The sequence below is a fragment of the Primulina tabacum genome, unplaced genomic scaffold, assembly GCF_025594145.1.
Source record: "Primulina tabacum isolate GXHZ01 unplaced genomic scaffold, ASM2559414v2 Contig542, whole genome shotgun sequence".
Classification (NCBI taxonomy): Eukaryota; Viridiplantae; Streptophyta; class Magnoliopsida; order Lamiales; family Gesneriaceae; genus Primulina; species Primulina tabacum.
The window spans coordinates 52790-72433 of NW_027459781.1; the positions used below are offsets into that span (position 1 = coordinate 52790).

The 19644-nt window shown below is 33.3% G+C and overlaps 3 protein-coding genes across 3 annotated transcripts; 2 read left to right on the forward strand and 1 right to left on the reverse strand.

Annotated features, from left to right (window-relative positions):
• Nucleotides 1-7235: 7235 nt before the first annotated feature.
• LOC142534497 (amino acid transporter AVT1I-like) lies at nucleotides 7236-9166 on the forward strand. Its single transcript, XM_075641366.1, has 3 exons — nucleotides 7236-7538; nucleotides 7898-8505; nucleotides 8595-9166. The coding sequence occupies exons 1-3, from the start codon at nucleotides 7370-7372 to the stop codon at nucleotides 9111-9113; spliced, it is 1296 nt and encodes a 431-aa protein (XP_075497481.1). The 5' UTR covers nucleotides 7236-7369; the 3' UTR covers nucleotides 9114-9166.
• Nucleotides 9167-12018: 2852 nt separating this feature from the next.
• LOC142534496 (uncharacterized) lies at nucleotides 12019-13883 on the reverse strand. Its single transcript, XM_075641365.1, has 2 exons — nucleotides 12827-13883; nucleotides 12019-12057 (listed from the first exon to the last, which is right to left on the reverse strand). The coding sequence occupies exons 1-2, from the start codon at nucleotides 13496-13498 to the stop codon at nucleotides 12034-12036; spliced, it is 696 nt and encodes a 231-aa protein (XP_075497480.1). The 5' UTR covers nucleotides 13499-13883; the 3' UTR covers nucleotides 12019-12033.
• Nucleotides 13884-16272: 2389 nt separating this feature from the next.
• On the forward strand, nucleotides 16273-19234 carry LOC142534494 (cyclic dof factor 2-like). The gene is made up of 2 exons (XM_075641363.1): nucleotides 16273-16686; nucleotides 17700-19234. The coding sequence occupies exons 1-2, from the start codon at nucleotides 16468-16470 to the stop codon at nucleotides 19023-19025; spliced, it is 1545 nt and encodes a 514-aa protein (XP_075497478.1). The 5' UTR covers nucleotides 16273-16467; the 3' UTR covers nucleotides 19026-19234.
• Nucleotides 19235-19644: the final 410 nt, after the last annotated feature.

A 19644-nucleotide genomic window follows, 5' to 3' on the forward strand; every position in this document is an offset into this window, starting at 1 on the left:
CAAGTGAAAACTCATCAGATCTCTTCACAAAGGCACTTCCTACGTAGGGGTGTTCAAACTTCGGATAAAACCGAAAAAACCGAAAATCCAAACCGAAAAACCGAACACCGAACCGAATCGAAAGCCGAATTTTATAATTTGGATATAAATGTTAAAACCGAAGTTTATTTGGTTCGATTTTGAATTATATATCTCAAAACCGAAAAAACCGAAAAAACCGAAATTTCATTAAATTAATAATTTTTTTATATTTTTATTTATATTATATATTTTTATATGATATTTAGTTAATGCAAAACCATTTTGAACAATTTTTAGTTGATTGTTGTTTGTTTAATTAATTTAGACTCTATATATAAATATTTTACTAAAAAAATAATATAGAAAGTTAACATATTATATTTTACAATATATTTATATTATTAATTTAAATAATTATACCAAAATCGAAACAACCGATCGAAATAACCGAACCGTTTTGGTAGAAAACCGAACCGAACCGAAGAAAAATGGTTCGGATTCGGATTATATATTTCTAAAACCGAAAACCGAAAAAACCGAAATAAAAAACCGAAAACCAAACCGAACCGACCGATGAACACCCCTACGTCAATATTCAGAAAGCACATATATAATATTGGGATGCGCAATCTACGAAATTTGTGAAGAATTGTTCGTGTCATAATGAGGGGAAGTTTACGTGACTGCACTCTTTTTCCCTTACTATGGTTTTTATCCCAATGGGTTTTTCCTAGTATTGTTTTTAACGAGCCAGTACAAAAACACGTAATGAAGACATCATCGTATCATGATCATTATCACAAGGGGGAGTGTTGAAAATAATATATTTAAATGTTGAAAAATAATATTTAAAATGTGTGTATTGAATATTTGAATGTTGAATATTTGAATGTTGAAAATAAGAGTTGTAAATATTGAAAATTAGTGTGTGATGATGTAGGTAATGATGTATTTTATTTTTGGATTATTTGTAAAGAAATTCTATAAATAGCATCACCATTTGTGAAGAAATTCACAATTGAGTAGAGAGAAAAATATTATAAAGTGTGTAGTTTGGTAAATTTTGAGAGTTTGAGATTTTTACTTTTTACCGTAAATTTTTACTTTTTACAACAATATATTTAATGATATGGCATGTTGGTAAAAAAATAGAAAAAATAATACTTAAACATTAGAATAAATATTTGAGATATATTAAAAATGAAATGAAAATTTATATTTAGGATGAAAGTATAAAGATGTTTTGATATGCTGCATATCTACTGTGCACACTTATGTGAGCATCGATGATGTGTCACTCACCTTTTAGATGTGATTAAATATAGAAAAATTGCACATCCAATAGGTGAGTGACACTTTATCAGTGCTCACATAAGTGTACACGGTAGGTGTGCAGCATATCAAAACTTATACTCAGTTTTGATATGTTTTAAAGCTAATTTTAAAACACACAATTAGAGGATAATTTTAAAGCTAAAATATGTTTCAACCTAAAATGATTGTCGATATCTCGGTGTAGGTTCGGGATAATCTTTTACTAGATCATATATAGTTGACCTTCTGGAAGCATCATATTCCTTGGAATTCTATTGGCCAAGTCAAAAGCCCCATCCAATTATGACTCGACAAGTCGACACTCGAAGACCAAATTAATTATCTCACATCTCCTATTTATTGAAATAAAATAAAATAATAATAATAATAATAATAATAATAAAATCACCCTCTCAAATAAAGCAGTTAATTTAGTCAAATCCGCCGTAGAAGTAAAGGTGAGCTGAGTTATGATTTTAGGAACTCGTTAGTCGTTAGAATGTGGATCAAAATCTTTGGGTTATGGGTTGCGACGGATTGATTATCTATTTATTTTTAAAAATAAAATTTATATTAATCTATCTTTGTTGTGATTTTAGATTTTACATATTTCTATTTTTATGCATTTTATATGCAGAGTTGAGATAAATTTACCCGGTGAGGGTGAGAGAGATCAAGTATATCAGATTATTGATGAAGAAAATGAAAGACCGTAGAGAAGACAGAATGCTTTATTGTTCAGATTTTCCCAACAGTCTAAATTGGCGGGTTGCGGAATACCAACTCATTTTCACAAGGCTACGTTGAACTTGTATTTCATCAATTTATCTGTTTTCTAGCCTGCCTAGATTGGGTGAAGTGATGGCGATATAATTCTAAATCCGACACAAAAAACTTTTATTTGTAATCAATGTTTATACGTGGATTTTCTCCTAATAAACCAAAGACTATATTTCAGTTGAGATTTTAACTTTATAACGTTATATTATTGTTTAAGGGAAAAAAAGAACTTTTGTAAGGATGTAGTCAAACTAATATTGTTTTGAGTTTACTTTATATTAGTTTTTTTTCGTTGTATATGTTAAAATATGTGTTCAGTAAGCCAACTTATGGTTTGAGTTTTATTGATTTTTATATAAAAATAATATTTATTTTAATAATATTTTACGGTTTATTCGATTATAATATTTACTTTATATGTATACTCGTGCAAGCTTCATAGATGAACTTCTTAAATATACTATAAGTACTTGGAGGTCCACAAGTGTAGTGACATAAGCATCTGTAATGTAAACGTCGTTTTTTTGGTAAGGTCATGTATATGTTCATTATTCAAATGAACGCTCATTTGATGAGACATAAAACAACCCTCTATCGGACTTTCCAAGTGATTATGTTTGATACAGTGAAATAGTCACTACAAGAAAAAAAGCCAACGACAACGGTAACCGTTATCGTGGGTCTTTTAAAACTGTTGTTAAAGCCACTGTTGTTAAAGGGTGCACTCAAAGACAACGGTTTTTTTCCGTTGTTGTAGCTACCATTTGCGACGTCGCTTACAACATTAGCGACAAATTTAGCGACGGATTTAAAAACCGTCGCCTATAAATGTAGCGACGGAATTAAAAAACCGTCGCTAAAATTAGCGACAATTTGTTCATGCATTCCGTCGCTATTTTAGCGACGGTTGTATCATAGGTTCCGTCGCTAATATTTTCGGTAAAATAAAAAAAATTTACTTTTAATAATTTAATAAATCTAAACAAGCTTACAATATTACAATGATAACATAATTCCTGATCTTAACTAATATTTAAAAATTTACCAAAAATTAAAGAGATAAAATTTACATTAAATCAAAAATAAAATCGTGTAAGAGAGAAAAATTTTAGTGTTGTGAAGTGGTAAAATTGTGTAAGAGAGAAAAATTTTAAGTGTTGTGAGGGAGGGGTAAGAAAATGGATCCAAAGTGGCGGTATTTATAAAAAATTGTGCGACGGTTATTGGTTAAACCATCGCTAATAGCGACGGTTATTGACAAAATCGTCGCTAATAATGGCGGTATTTTCAAAATTTAAATTTGCGACGGTTTGTCCTTTGACTGTTGCTATATTTAGCGATGATAAAGCTATAATTGTCGCTAATATTAGCTACGGCTTTAGTAAAACTATCGCTAAATGAAAACATGCGACGGTTTAACTTAACATGTCGCTAAATGTAGCGACGGCTTTAGTAAAACTGTCGCTAATTATAGCGAAGGTTGTATTTTAAACCGTCGTAAATGTGAAAAAGCGACGAATTTGAAGAAACCGTCGCTAAATTTAGCGACGGATTTCTCGAAACCGTCGCTAAATATGACAACAGTGTCCAAAAAACACGCTAATAATCAACAGTTCACAGAACCTTTGTCATAAATGCTCAAAGATAACGGTTTATAGAACCGTTGTCATTGACCCTGAAAACCGTTGTCTTTGACCCCCAAAAGACAACGGTTTTATTTTTATAAAACCGTTGTCTTTTTTCTTCAAAAGACAACAGTTTTATAAAACCGTTGTCTTTTGCTTAAAAAAACGCTCTACGACAACGGTTTTAACAACGGTTTTAGTTAAAACCGTTGTCGTAGAGGTGTTGTTGATTTAAAAATTTCTTGTAGTGAGTTCACGGTCATGATCATACATCATTAGCCCTTAGACTCGAGATAACATGGAGGCTTTGCGTACTAGCATGCACTTTGATCCGTTTATCGACTTCATCGAGGGTCATCAGGTGGCGAGGTTTGATGTAGTTTCAAAATATGTAGGAGCCAATGTATTGTAGTTGGGGATTCACCGCTAAATCACATAAATAGATATCCTATGTGATCTGATAATTTAATAGTGCAAGAAATCTCTGGCCAGAGTAAGACGTGTGCATTATAGAAAGTTTATCAATTGTTGTAGATTTGATCGGGATATATGAGTTGAAAGGACTGTATTGTACGCTAACCACAACTTATTTGTTCTTGCAGTCACTATCGGTTATACATAGGGAATTATGGGACGATGCTACTAGAATATTTTACCATAATCCGATGGGTGCAATCAGACTTAATTCTAATGTTCTAGATAAAGGAGTTTTCGAAAATAATGAGTCTAATTAGAGTAAGCCAGAATAAGAACAAATGTTATGAATTACATGAAGTTGTGAACACATTGTTTGCTATATCCATGAATCATTTAGGATGACACAAGTATTGGATTCTCCTGTTCGCGTTCAGATAGTCAAATTCAAGGGGTTGATGACTGTAGTTTGATGGAGATCAAATATATTACTTATAAAAGAGTGTATAAACAGATTCAATCATTGGAATATAAATTAGCTTAACTGTTAATTAAGTAAGAAAAATACAACTGTCAAATTTAGTTAATAAGTTCACAAAACTTGAAATTACAAAAAATGAAATAATGAAAAAATTTCAATCACTCTTAATTATATGAACGATATTTGTACCCTCGATACATTGATGTTGTTTGATCGTCGATCAGATTTATAATAAGTTCATAATTATTCAATTAGTGAATTTAGAATATAATAATTAAATAATAATTTAGAACTAATGATTGCTACATAATATTCTTAGGCTATGTTTGGTATAAGTGATTAGGTGGGTTTGTGGTTTTTTAACCCACATAATCCCATTTTTGGTAGGATTTTTATTTAACCAAATCAATCACTCATATAAATGATTAGGTTATATTAACTGAGAAAAAATAATCACTCCTCACCTCTATGATTATTTATCTAACTCTTAATACATCATATTTTTTCAATTTTACCTATTTCCTATATCCAAACTCACCACCACTTTCCGCCGCCGTCGAATGCCAGCCGAACGCCGGCAGACCTCCGCCGCCGCCGCCGACAAACCGCCCGCCGCTGGCCACCATGCCGCCGCCGAAGTGGATGAGCAATTTTGTCAATTCATCAAAATATTTTTAATTATCTCATTCTTAACAATCATACCAAACATAATATTATTTTATCTTTATATAATATATTTCTAATTCAATCATTTTTTTATTATTTATTTTTTAATCATTTCATAATTTTATCTTCCAACCAAAACGTAGGCTTATGGAATATTTTATAAGGATTCTAGAACTAGTTAATTAATTGGTTAAGTAATTATTATCTGATCAAGGAGAATCCTCGTTTGACTGAAAGACTGTGTTGATTAAATAAAGGTTATAAAAAAGTTGATAGCACACAATTATTTCAATTCACAACTAGAAAATTTACACCAAGATTTTGACTCTCTCTCTCCACACCAGATCAATTTTCGTCTACCACCCTTAGAGTGTCTCGGCAGATCATCTCTCTTCCACCACCATGACGATGCGGTAGAGCGACCGTCGTTACGTTGAAATCCTATTATTTCCGGTTATTGATCATCTCAACACAAATTTCATGTTGATTTATACTGCAATATATGTGACGGACAAATTCTTTGATCGTGAGCCTCATTAAAATGTTAAAAAAAATTCGTAGGGATTTACAAGAATGTACAATTCCGTTAATCCTGCATTGGTTTGGTGTCCAGCGTTTTTAAACGTAAAGGTAAATCAAATATAATATTTTATAAATGATTTAAATTTTACGATGTCCAAGAACGTATTGAACACCAAAACAAATTTTTTAAAAAAATTTCGCTGCGCCTTGAGTGCGAGAAAACGATAGTCCAACATTATGTTTCTATGGCTGATTTTTTGTTATGGTTTGTGATTATTTCTTTATAACTTTAATTTTAATTTTAATTTGGATAAAAATTATGCAACTATAGTAAATATGTATTTCGTAAGAAAATAATGTGTGTATATTCGTAAGAAATAATTGTGTGCATATTTGAATTTTGGATATAATGTGTGAATATTAGGATTTTGAAAGTGAATAATAAATGGAAACATATTATTTTCTAAATTTTAAGAGTATTTCCGTAAAAATTTAATGGTGTAACAAAGTCATACCAAATTCTGTCAATATCAGGTCTCTCATTTAACATAATTATAGCCGTCAACTTGGATTGAGCTCGTCACGCTGCCCATCCCACCAAACAATTTAAGTAGGGTGAATTGAAAATTTACTAACCCATTTAAAAAAGAACATAAATAGGCAGCAGGTTGCGAGTCTAGACGGTGTTGGCTCGGGTCTGTCCGTGGGTTGAGAAGCGAATAAAAAACGTGAATTTTTATTTATTATGATGTTATATGTATTTTTTAGCAGAAGAAGTGCATTTTTAATGTCAATTGGTTTGGCTAATATGTATAAATATGAAAGCAAAAATTATGAATTTTATTGTGATTTTTTAGAAATTTATTTATGAAATTAAAAATTCAATTAATTGTTGGGATTCATATATATAGAACTTTTTATTTTTTTTTGAGCTTCGCCTGACCTACAACCTACCTCGATTTGTATGGTGGAAGATTTTCCAAGTGTGGCAAAATGAGGAGTTTTTGGTGGACCATCCCGGTCGATTACGGACGGGCCCGTCTGACAGCTTATAGATTGATATGCACTTGATAATTTATATGTTTTTTTTCATTAAAAACTTGAACGATATCAACTGAAAGATTAATAAAAGTGGAAAAATCGCATACTGAATCTCCAAAAACACGTAGAATGTAAGCTGGCCGTATTTATCTCCATTTTTTTCTTCCAATATTGAAAATTTAGACACTCTTTAAATTTAAAAATTGTTTACTTCACCTAACGTCAAGATTGAAATTTCAAAACGAGATTTTTTTCAACACTCAATTATATAATTTATATCAGGTACCAACTTATTTCTTTTATATTTATTATAATAATACAAATTTATTATTTCGAAATTATAAATAAATACTATAAAAAAATTATAAAGCAGAACCCTAACAATATCTCAGGAGCCGTATGCCACCGGCTAAGCGCTGGATATAATAAGCTTCCCTCGCAGCACACAGAACTAGACCTCTCTCCAGATTCCTGGACACACTCCATAAAATCTTTCACAAATCCCATGAAAGCCGGCGTAGACGACGGCGGCGATGGAGCAATCATCGTGCCGCTCCTGGTCGGACACAGAGACGGAGACGGGATAGTCGACTGTAAGGACGACGATCATGGCTTCGTTTCAGGCTCTACGTCTTTCTTCAAAACCTGCTTCAATAGCGTTAATGCTTTAGCAGGTATTTTTTCCACTAGCATATCCCGTCGATCTCTTTTTTCTGTTTGTTTGTGGGTTGCGCCTGGATCCAAGCTTTGACCGAGGAAAGCGAGAATCATGAATTCCTCTTTTTACTGGATTTCTGGGTGGCGGAATCAAAGTTTTACTCGTAGTTTCTGGTCTCTTTACTTCTCTTTGAGAATATTTTCTTCCAAATAATGTCTCCTATATCTCGAATATATTGTTAAATTTTCTCGGATATACAGATGAATTTTTTTCCTGGGAGAGATCGTTACAACGAGGTTTTAACCTCGTTTTGAATTTAAATTTGGGACAGCGAAAATATCATAGTGAATTGCTACTTTACTTTTGGTTTATCAGGTGTCGGAATATTATCACTTCCTCATGCCGTATCGTCGGGGGGCTGGTTGAGTTTGATATTTTTCTTCCTTATAGCGGGCTCAACTTACTATACCGCTTTGTTGATTCAAAGATGCTTGGACATGGATAAAAACTTAAGAAGCTATTCCGATATCGGTGGCCGGGCGTTCGGGTCTAAAGGACGAGCAATCGTATCCATAGCCACGAACATTGAGCTCTACTTGGTGGCAACAGGTTTTTTGATATTAGAGGGAGATAATTTGTATGACTTATTTCCAGACATCGAATACAATATCGGCGGGCTAATTTTGGGAGGAAGAAAAAGCTTTATTGTCATAATAGGCTTCCTTATACTTCCCACGGTTTGGTTAAACAATATGAGCATTCTATCCTATATATCTGCTACAGGAGTAATGTCTTCATTTGTGCTTATTGGCTCAGTTCTATGGGCTGCTGTGTTCGATGGAATTGGATTTCGTGGAAAGGGAACATTTGTAAATTTGAAAGGATTTCCCATTGCTTTGAGTCTGTACGCCTTCTGTTATTGTGCTCATCCAGTCTTCCCAATATTATATAATTCGATGAAAGACCAAAAGAAATTCTCTAAGGTACTACATAGTAAACAAGATTTCAGTTATGATAACTTGAGTTTCCTATTTCGTTAGTTCTGATTGTGAAATTGTGACTTCGATCGCAGGTCATGCTCGTTTGCTTTCTTGTTACAACAACTAGCTACGCAATTATGGCAGTTCTGGGGTATCTGATGTTCGGTTCAAAAGTGGCCTCTCAAGTAACGTTAAATCTTCCGACAAGTAAAACCAGCTCGAAAGTAGCAATTTACACCACGCTCGTGAATCCATTTGCCAAGTATGCTTTGATGCTAAAGCCAGTCATAAGTGCACTTGAAAATCGTCTCACATCAGGCCCTAATAGAGGACTTAGCATCTTGATTAGAACCGGATTGGTACTTAGCACGATCATAGTGGCCGTGGCCATCCCTTTTTTCGGATATCTCATGTCACTCGTTGGCGCATTTTTGAGTGTTTCGGCCTCAATTATACTACCATGTGTTTGCTTCTTGAAGATTTCTGGAAGTTATCGGAGATTTGGGTTTGAGATGGTGTTGATATGGGTAATTGTGTTGGTAGGTTTTGTAATTCTAGTTTTCGGGACTTACACCGCTTTGGATGAGATAATTGAACATTTGTTAAAGTAGATTTTTCGTATGAATAACTCATTTTGATTGGATTCAATAAAAAATTTTCTCCATATCTATTGCAAAGCAAAGGGATATTCCTACCTTTTTGATATCAATGAATGTTGCCTGTCCAAAATAAAAATTTGAATACGATTTAATTTTTGTTTGTATTTACATTCAGATGAAAGACGGATTTTTTTCGAGCGATTACGAAGAAAGATGATATTTGATGATTTTTACAGGCGTGACAATGTGGAAGAGTATTTGATTTGGCATGAATGGACTGGCAACTTAAGTTTGGTATGAACGATTGGGTAAGGATGAAAAGAAGAGGTTGTGTTGAGATATTCAAACTTAGGATAAAATTGTTTAAACCGAAAAAATCAAATGTTGAACCGAAGGTCGAATTTTGTAATTTGAATATAAATGTTAAATATGAAGTTTATTTGGATTGATTTTAGATTAAATATGTCAAAATCAAATCGACCGAAAAAATTAAAATTTCATTAAATTAATTTTTTTATTTTTTGATATATTTTATAGATGATATTTAGTGAATGAAGAATAATTTTTAGTAGACTGATGTTTATTAGTGGGGTGTATTCAATTTAGAGTTTTGACGATTTTTAATAACTTTTTCAAATGATAGACTTTTATGGATTTGATATATTTTATTGACTTTTACAGAATCTCACAGATTTATAAACATATTTATGTGGATTTATGTAGACTTTTTTGCAAGATTTTTATAGACATTTGTGGACTTTTTTATAGAATTTTATAAATTTTGTACTTAATTATAACATATTATTTTTTTATTAATTTCTTTGAATCAATAATTAATTGACATATGTAACATATTCACTAAATAAATTTACTTATTTAAAAGTTAAATCATTTAATATCTACATGTTTATATATGTGGGTTTGTATGCATGTTTGTACATTTTTTAAAATACAGCAATTGATTAACATGTAACCTTGTTTTTAAATTGATAATATACATGTGAAACGAATATTATTTAGTATTGTGTGAATATAATTTTGTATAAAAATATCATAGCTTACATATTAATTGAAAATGCTAAAATGAATTTAAAAAATCATAGTTGTTACGAGACTGTTCAATTATTAAGAATTAAGCAATATTTTTTTTGGATCATATTTTATTATTATTGAATATTACATTAATTTGTATAAATAATAAATTAAAAATCACAAAATCAATTCTAGAATTCAAAATTTCCTGTGATATTAAATAAAAAATTATTAAATTAACAATCAGCCAAAAAAATAAAAATTTGAAAAGGAAATATGAAAATATATATAGAGATACACTTCGAAAATTTAAGAGAGTGATAGAAATAGATGAGAGGAGAGAAGATAAGAAGAGAGGTGATGTGAAGCAACAGAGAGACAAATAAATAGCTTGTGCGTGAGTTAAAAGTTTTAAAAATCCATCCAAATCTTGGATTGAACCAAATACAATTTTGTACAATTTATAGTTGTACCTTAGGCTTTAATGTTTGCATGTTAATGAATTCCATGAAGTTATGAAAAGTCTATGGAAAATTTGAATATCTATAGACTTTTATAGAGTTTTTAAAAGTCAATGTTGAATACCACTTGACTTTTTAAAACTCTATGAAAGTCTATTTTGAATATCACTAGACTTCTATAGATTATGTAAAAGTCTTAATTGAATACATCTAGACTTTTAAAATCTACAAAAGTAATTAAAAGTCAATAAATTTCCTATATTGAATACACCCCCCTTACTTCATTGAAATTTTATATTTAAATGTTTTACTTAAAAAATTATATAAAAAAATAACATATTACATTTTACAATATATTTATATTATTAATTTAAATAATTATATCAAAACCAATTTAATCGATTGAAATAATCGAACCGATTTGATAGAAAATCGAATCGAAAAAAATGGTTCGGATTTTGAATTTACATTTCGAAAACCGAAAAAACTAAAATAAAAAATAAAAATCGAATCGACTGATGAATACCTTAGTTTTTTTTTTTTTCCAACCAAAATCCGCTACACGATAACTTTGATTAAATACTTGGAATACTTGTGCAATTAGGTTACGTCAACTTGATAAAAACAACCAGTAATACGTACAAACTGGAAAGACCATTTGTTATTGAACGAAAAGTTCAGTTCTCTGTCATTTTCTTTGGACTCCCGGAAACTCGCATTCAAGGGTCGGAGCGTTTTCTTTTCCCAAGAAATCATTTCTGGGATTTTGTCCTCTCTTTCTTAACCAAATAAAGACCCGTTTGAATGTAAGGTTCAGTAGAGAAAATTATGAATGTTTTGCTTGGCGCCAAAAATTGGGAACCCAGGGAAAATTTAGGAACGAGAACAAGAAGCAAATACGTCTTAAATGGAGGTATTGATTGTATTTGCTACTTTGTTCCTCACAGCAACAAATAATTCAAAAGATAAAGACCCGTTTGAATGTAAGCTTCAGTAGAGAAAATTATTATTTTTTTGCCAAACATTGGGAACCCAGGGAAAATTTAGGAACAAGAACAAGAAGAAAATACGACTTGAATGGAGGTATTGAGTGTATTTGTCACTTTGTTCCTCACGGCAACAAGGAATTCAAAAGACCAAATCGGATGGCTCGAACCAAATAAGAGCGCCGTATTGAAACAGACATAAAAATTTCTCTGTTCAATGTGTATAAACAAAATATAAATCCAAAAACATGGCGGAAAGGTAGGGGTTAGCTAATGTGGATATTGCCTCATCCGTGACCCAATAATACCTCTCTAGCCTGGTGCTTCCCTCTCTCTTTCACTATTCCCACCTAGATCACTTGGCCAGTGGCATCGAGCCATTGCTATGTAAGCTGCATCTAAGGACCTCATAAAACCACCTTATTCTCATGGAGCTGTGCTGGACATTACTGCTCATACAGCTCCCAGCGACAGGTACTGAAAGTGTGGATGGATGCACATCAAACAGAGATAATTTAATTTACTTTATGGCTCCCTTAAATTCATTTGTTGGTGCACTACTCCACTCGTTTATCAAGATTATGTCTATCAAAGTGCTAAGGTGCTCTATGTAAGTCTATCTGCAATCCTGTTTCCTTGTCCAAAAATTTAAGAGGTTGGAAATCCAATCTTTTCAGATAAGCGGTTGTATATTTGTAGGCAGTACTTGACACGATCTACAGCAAAAACCAATAAAAGATTCACCAATCTTGCTTCGGGTACGTCTCAAAATGATTTTGTGAATATTTTAGACTTTGTATTTTAGAAACTTGAGGCTGTACTTATTTGTCCTGCATATAGACGAAACTCACTTTTGAATTTAAGATTTGATGTCCTGAGACAAAAAAACAGAGGTTTGCACTCATATGAGTGGAACATGAAGTAAGACTCGAATGATAGTAAACTGCAAAACTAGATCTTTGTTTCACATTTCAAAAATCATCAAAATGCAAAGCCATCAAGTACCGGTAAAGATTAAACAAATTTGAACTATTAAATATCACAGAATATGGTTTTAGAATGTTACAGGTAACCTTCAAATAACCAGTTTGTATATTATATTGTTCAGATAACTTATTCCAATAGGTTTTAATGAGCTTATTCAAATGTATATTGTTCAATGGAGACTAACCTAATATCTCTCATCGCTATAGCCACTTCGTTATTGAACATAATCCTAACGATTCTATTGACATTATTTCTTTACCTTTCGATATTTCCTCGGTCCCGGAACCTCCATTCTGCCGACAGGACACCCACATCTTGCTCGAAAGACAAGAACCGCTTTCCCATTGGGTGGAGCCATCTTCTTTAGCTCTGCCTCCAATTCTCTATGGTGATCACGATGCAATTCAAACAGACCCCTATTTAATGCAGCCTTTTCTAGATAATCAGGTTTCTTGAGGCAATCCTCCGTCTCTATTTGAATATCAAATTCGGGGGCATTATGCAGACCATGACAGCCATGTTTACCACATCTCCTATCTGTACACACCATGATCCCCACAAGTGCCATTGCTGAGAACAAAATGCTAAGTCCTAAGCACCCAAATAACAAAGGGGAATGAACAATCTCCTCAGTTACAACATCCACAACTTCTTCACCAAGTTCAATACTTTTACGCGTTAAAATCTGAGCGTAAGGATAGAGCAAGAATCCACATGCGCCTACAACAGCAATCAAGATTACAACATCAATTACAGCAGAACGAGATTGCTCACAAGCCGGGATGTTCAATTGATTCGTAGCGTTCGATATCCTTTTGTTCTTGTGGAACTGATTAATTTGCCGAAGTTTCAAGCAAGGGTCGGTTGAGTTCACAGATTTGGCCATCTCTATATGCTGCTCAACCGAAATCGAGCTTTGAAAAAAGACCATTTGGATTGTGATTACACCGAATCAAGCCCTAGATCGACTCTTTCTCAAGAACCAACCAATCAAGACCAAATTTTGAATCAGACCCACAACAAAACAGTATGTTTTCAGATCAACCCACTTCATGAATCGGAGAGATATTTGGTTTTCAACGCACGACAAGATCGTAATTCGTCGGTGTTATTCATGAAACAACTCAAAATCGTCCCACAGTTCGCTACATCGATATGATCAAGGATAAAAAAAAATCTAACTACAGATGATAGAGATAAAAAAATTCGAAATCCAAAGGCAAGAGGACAAGAAATCTCAACCGGCTGGTGATTGTGAGAAGCAGAGGCGAGAGGCAACGAAGCCAATTAGATGTGATTACAGTGGTACCTTCTATTCTGCCAGGTGTGCATTTGGGTCAACGAATGACTACAAATGTTTAAAAGATTTGAAATATGTTCAAATTTTTTTTAAATTAAATTTATTTTATTTGATAGTTCATGACATGAACTTTAATTTTAATTAAAATTCAAATAATCAAATATTAAAGTCCTTGATCGATTCATGAACTATCAAATAAAATAAATTTAATTTTAAAAAATATTCTAACATATTTCAAATCTTTTAAACATTTGTAGTCATTTATTGACCTAAATGCACATATAAACTATAATTTTGAATTGAGACCAAAATGATCGATGTAATTCATAAAGTGTAACATCAATCACATATTAGCCATGGATCCTTGGACCTTGGTAGCTTTGAATGTGTGCGCGCGCGCATACACAGATTATCTGGACATGATTTACTTGCCTACAAGTTCACATTAAGATACGAGCCTTATTATTGATATAGTTATTGTTATATCATGTTAGTTATTTCATATCGATTGAATAAAATTCACGAAAATTGCATATATGAACTTGGTCAATCCTCTTCTTTGAGCTAGTCCTTAGGAATGAGTTATGTCCAAATATCAAGTCTCAATCTTAATATAACAGGAAAGATTGTTATGATACACATTATGAGTATCATTACATCATGGATTCGTCAAGACTTCTTCCTTTGAAATTTGATCGGCCGAAGTAGATTATTTAAGACTCTTTTAGAGTCATGTGCAACATGTTAATAACAGACGAGTCGATAATTATATTAGGAGTATAACCCTACAAGAAATTGATTCAACTGTCTTGAGTTGGAGATTCGAAATTCACTTCTTTTATTAAGGAGATTCCTTACCAGTACATGATATTGCATTTTTTGGCATAGTAGATATTTCACTATCAATGCTTGGTTTAGTGGTTATAAATTATTTAGCATCATGTTTCTTTGGGACAATTTTTCATCTTTTAGGGACGACCCTCCCCTTAAAATCCTCTGGTCCAATTATATTAGAGGTCATTTAGTTGGGCCTAGAATGTGGACTATCGCAACATGGGTTATATTCTGCTTTCAATTGTATTTATCTTCCGTACTCTTTCAAATGGACTGTAAATTAGACTAGTTTTTTTTAGAACATTTTGTATCATGGATCCTGTTTGGATCGGATCATGATACATAATGAATGAATTAGTCCGAATAAATTTAAAATATCGACGATTAATTTCCATTTTATCACATCATAACATACATTTTTTTTTGAAGTGAGTAAAAACATTTTAACGACAAAGAGCTCGAAAATAATATCTCTCAGGTGACCTATAAAAATCACACATGCAGCAGGTAAACTTGCATAACACGGCAAATAAGCTCAAACAAAGTTGAAGTTTTTTACCCCTAAATTTCACATATTCAACCAATAAACCTAGCTTTCTAACACAATACGTTTGGGATATTGAGCCTCACTCTTGCCGTCGAACCAAGGGATCCATATAATTGAAAAGGAGAACTTTTTAGAAATCCAAAAATTGGTAGGGTAGTCATATATATACTCGTTCATGTAAGTAAAGCATATAGGAAACACAAATTGTGACCACATCATTGGTATGCGGTTCAAAATGAGTGCAAAACTACCATTTAAATATTAGATACAACGAAACCTAAAAGCATAGGATGACGGTGACAATTTGGCAAAGCATACCACGATTCGGACCCAACTAATTCGTTTCATTACTTATAAAAAAATGTCATGCTGTCAAATTTAAAACTTCTGGTTTTATAAAGTATTGGTAAATCTTGTTCAAATTATTCATAGCTAGTGGCGTATAACCAAGATTAATGAACCATCTTGTATCGCTGATTCCACACGCATTGATGGGGTGGCCACACTTTTCTTGAACTTTTTCTTCACTTTAACAAACCTGCGTTGCCAACCACAAAAATGGGAATATTAAATAGAACACTAAAAGTTAGGCCACTTTTTGAAAGAAAATACAAAAAAGAGAGTTAAAAAAAGGAAAAGAGAGAGGGCTGGGCCAGATCAGATTAAAGAGTAGAGTCCAGTGTAGCACAACAGAATCAAAAAGAAAGAAAACAAAAGGGGAAAAGAGAGAGAGGGTGGAGATCTCAATATAACTTGTGGCTCAAAATTCATTTATTTTTGGCTGACATGGCAGTTTCATCCTTCCTTGTCTACTACACCACTTATTTCAAGTTGTAAATTTTATATTATTTAAACAAGATAACTATAAAATGAAAGAGTGTTTTTCTAATCTAATCTAAAAAAAGAGTCGAATAAAATTTGGTTTTTGGGATATTTTTTAAAACTTCACTTTTTTAAAAAAATAAAAAAAGATTTTTTTTTTCCACAAATATATTTAGGTATTGAAGCTATTTTTTTTAACACACTATCAAGAAATCGATAGTTAGGTATTTCTTTAACAAGCTACTTTGTTGCCCAAACTAGCACTCATTGTGTGTTGTCATATTTCCCAATTCCCAATCCCAATTCCCTTGCACTTGATTTTCTTTTTCTGTTCATTTTGCTGAATTTTATCATGTAGTTGGATTATAAGAACAGAAGACAGAGAGAAGAAGGAAATATGTTCGTAGAAAAAGACCCCAGCATAAAACTTTTTGGTAAGACCATTGAACTACTGGACGCCGCGGCAGTTCCAGCGGTTACGATTTTGCCTGTTCCAACTCCCTCCTTTGTTGCTGCTGAAGAGGATGGCTCTCACCAAGATCCCCCTTGTTCTTCCAATTCTATGCTTGAAGATAGGAACTTGGATTTAGATGCAGAGGAACAGGAATCAGCCAAGGTATGAATTGGAAGACGACCCTTTTCTTGATTTTGTGTGAAATATAATGGGTCCGTTTTAGTTTTGGTTGTTTTGCTAGACTTTGTGGACTTCCAGGGTAGGTTCCTGCTTAAACTTTCGTTTAGGTAAGCTTGATACTGTAGTTTGTAGAAGTAAAATGATTTTAATGTTAGGATTGATGTGAAAGCTTTTGCTTGATGCCATTTTAGGATGTGTAAATTGGAACTTAGTTTGTGACGGTAGTTTTATTATTTTGGATTGAAGAATTATTTGGTTGAGCCATGAAGTTGAGGGATTTATTATTGCTTAAAGGGGAGCTGGAGTCTTGATTAGGATAGTGCGATAGGTTTTAAGGACTTTGAAAATGAAATTTTACTCGTGGCCATCCGGATTTTCTTTATTTGTACTTGGAAGATGTCAGTATTTCTCTGCAAAAGCCACTTTTTCCCAAAAATAAACCTTCAAGAATGGAGCTGGAACATTTACTGTAGATTTATTCATGGAAATCACTTCTATGATTGAAAACTAAAAGGTTTCAATAAAATATTCCATGCTTCATAGTTCATATTGTTGCGTAACAAATGGTTGAATTGATTCTTATCGAGACTAACCCGTGATTCTTCGCTTCATGGATAGATAACGAGTTTGCTTTTGTATCTACAGTATACAGTTTGAGGAGTTTCAATTTACTTCTTGTCTAAGGTCAATGTGTCCCGGAATTCTTGTTGTTTGGTTTAAATGATTGATACATAAGGGTGGATTTAGCAATTCGGGAGAAGGGGAGACAAAATGAAGGGGGGAATGGCTCATTAGTCATTACATTCTTTTGACTTATAGTTTTTAAAAAAGATTACAATGAAATTGAATGTCTCGCCCGAGTTTCAACCTGTCCTTGTTGACACATGATGGTAGTTGCTTCATGGCGTATTTCTTGCAATATAAATTATTATATGAAATTAGAAGGAAAAAAATTCCATACATCTCTCTAATGGATGATCATTATGAGCATGCAGAGTCTATCAGACACAAAACAAGATGCAGCGAAAGATGGAGATCTAGGCCAACCTTTGATGTCAGAGGAATTAAGAGATTCTAACAGGATCCCACCAATAACTGAGGACTCGATGACACCTTCCGCTGATGACGGTGCTGTGGCTATGAAAACCTCGAAAACTGAAGAAGACTCGAGTGGGTCAGGTAATTCACAGGATAAAACCTTAAAGAAGCCAGACAAGATACTTCCATGCCCACGATGTAATAGCATGGATACAAAATTTTGTTATTTCAATAATTACAATGTCAACCAGCCTAGGCATTTCTGCAAGAATTGTCACCGATACTGGACAGCTGGTGGGACAATGAGGAATGTTCCAGTAGGTGCTGGCCGCCGTAAGAACAAGAACACTGTGTCCCAGTTCCGACATCTAACTGTTCAAGAAGCTCTTCAGGGTGCCCAAGTGGATATAATAAATGTAATTCACCCCGCCGTTCTGAACCCCAATGACAGCACTGTCCTTTCATTTAATTCAGATGCACCTCTATATGAATCAATGACCTCAGCTTTGAATATTGCGGATGAGTCAATCATTAACAGTACAAGAAATGGATTCCACATAGCTGAAGTGAATATATCTGTTTCTCATGGAAGTAAAGTGAACCAAGATGATCCCTCGGTTGGAACTTTTGCTAGTACTGCAAGTTCAACGGGTGACAGGAGTAAATCTGTATTGCCAGAATCGACCTCAAATTTTCCTCCTGTTCCTCCACAAGTACCATGCTTTCCTGGAGCCCCCTGGCCTTTCTCATGGCACTCTGATCCTTGGAGCTCTCCAATATCTCCAACTACTTTCAGTCCTGCTAGTTTTCCTGTGCCATTCTTCTCTACAACACTACCATATTGGGGTTGTGATGTACCCAGTACATGGAATGTTCCTTGGGTTTTTCCACCAATGCCTACTGCCATTCGATGCGACACACCTCGAAGTTCCACTGATCCAAATTCCCCTACACTGGGGAAACATTTGAGGGATGTCAACCTTCTAAAATCGCCAAATGGAAATGAGGCAGAGACACAAAAAAAGAGCAGTTCTGAAAAGAGTCTGTGGATTCCGAAAACGTTGCGAATTGATGACCCAGAGGAAGCGGCAAAAAGTTCTATATGGGAAACATTGGGGATAAAACATGACTCTGTTGGTTCTCCAGGTGGAGCTCGACTTTTCAAGCCCTTCCAAAGCCAATCCAAAAGTAATGAAAAATCTAATGTTCTTGAATCCTCTTCAGTATTACATGCCAATCCAGCAGCACTGTCCAGGGTATTAACCTTTCAGGAGAGCTCGTGAGCTTGTCCATCTCGAACTCCATGCATCACACAAGCTCAAGTTGAATGAAATCGATAGATTAGATTGCAGTGGTAGTTCGGCTTCGTCTTTTAGCTTGTTTTCATAGTGTTTGTGCATAATTTTATGAGATACTTAAGAGCTAGAATGTTTTATGTGATTGAGTGTAACATGCGTAAAAATAAAGAGCAACGTTGAGAATTTTATCTTATGCCTTATCAGGTCATCTCAAAATGCATCTTCTTCTTGAATGAGATTTCTTTGATTTTTGTGGCAAAATGAGTGGTTTTTAAATTTAGGCCAATCTCTTGAAATTTCGGATTTTTATAGGGTAAATAGTTTGAAGTACTTTAACTAATTTAAAATAATTAGCAAAAATTTCTTAATATCCCCAAAATTTGAAATATAATATGATATTTCGTTGTAAATTTTCCAATATCAAATTGGTGAAGGGAGTAGATTAATCCAAATTGTCTATTCCATTACTTTTCTAACACCTTATAGCCCTTTTGACCGCAACAAATTTTTAATAGTTTTGAAATTTCCATAATTTTTTCTAAGAAAATAATGAAACAAATTATTTTCTCGAAATTTTACATAAATCAAGAATTCCAAGCTGACC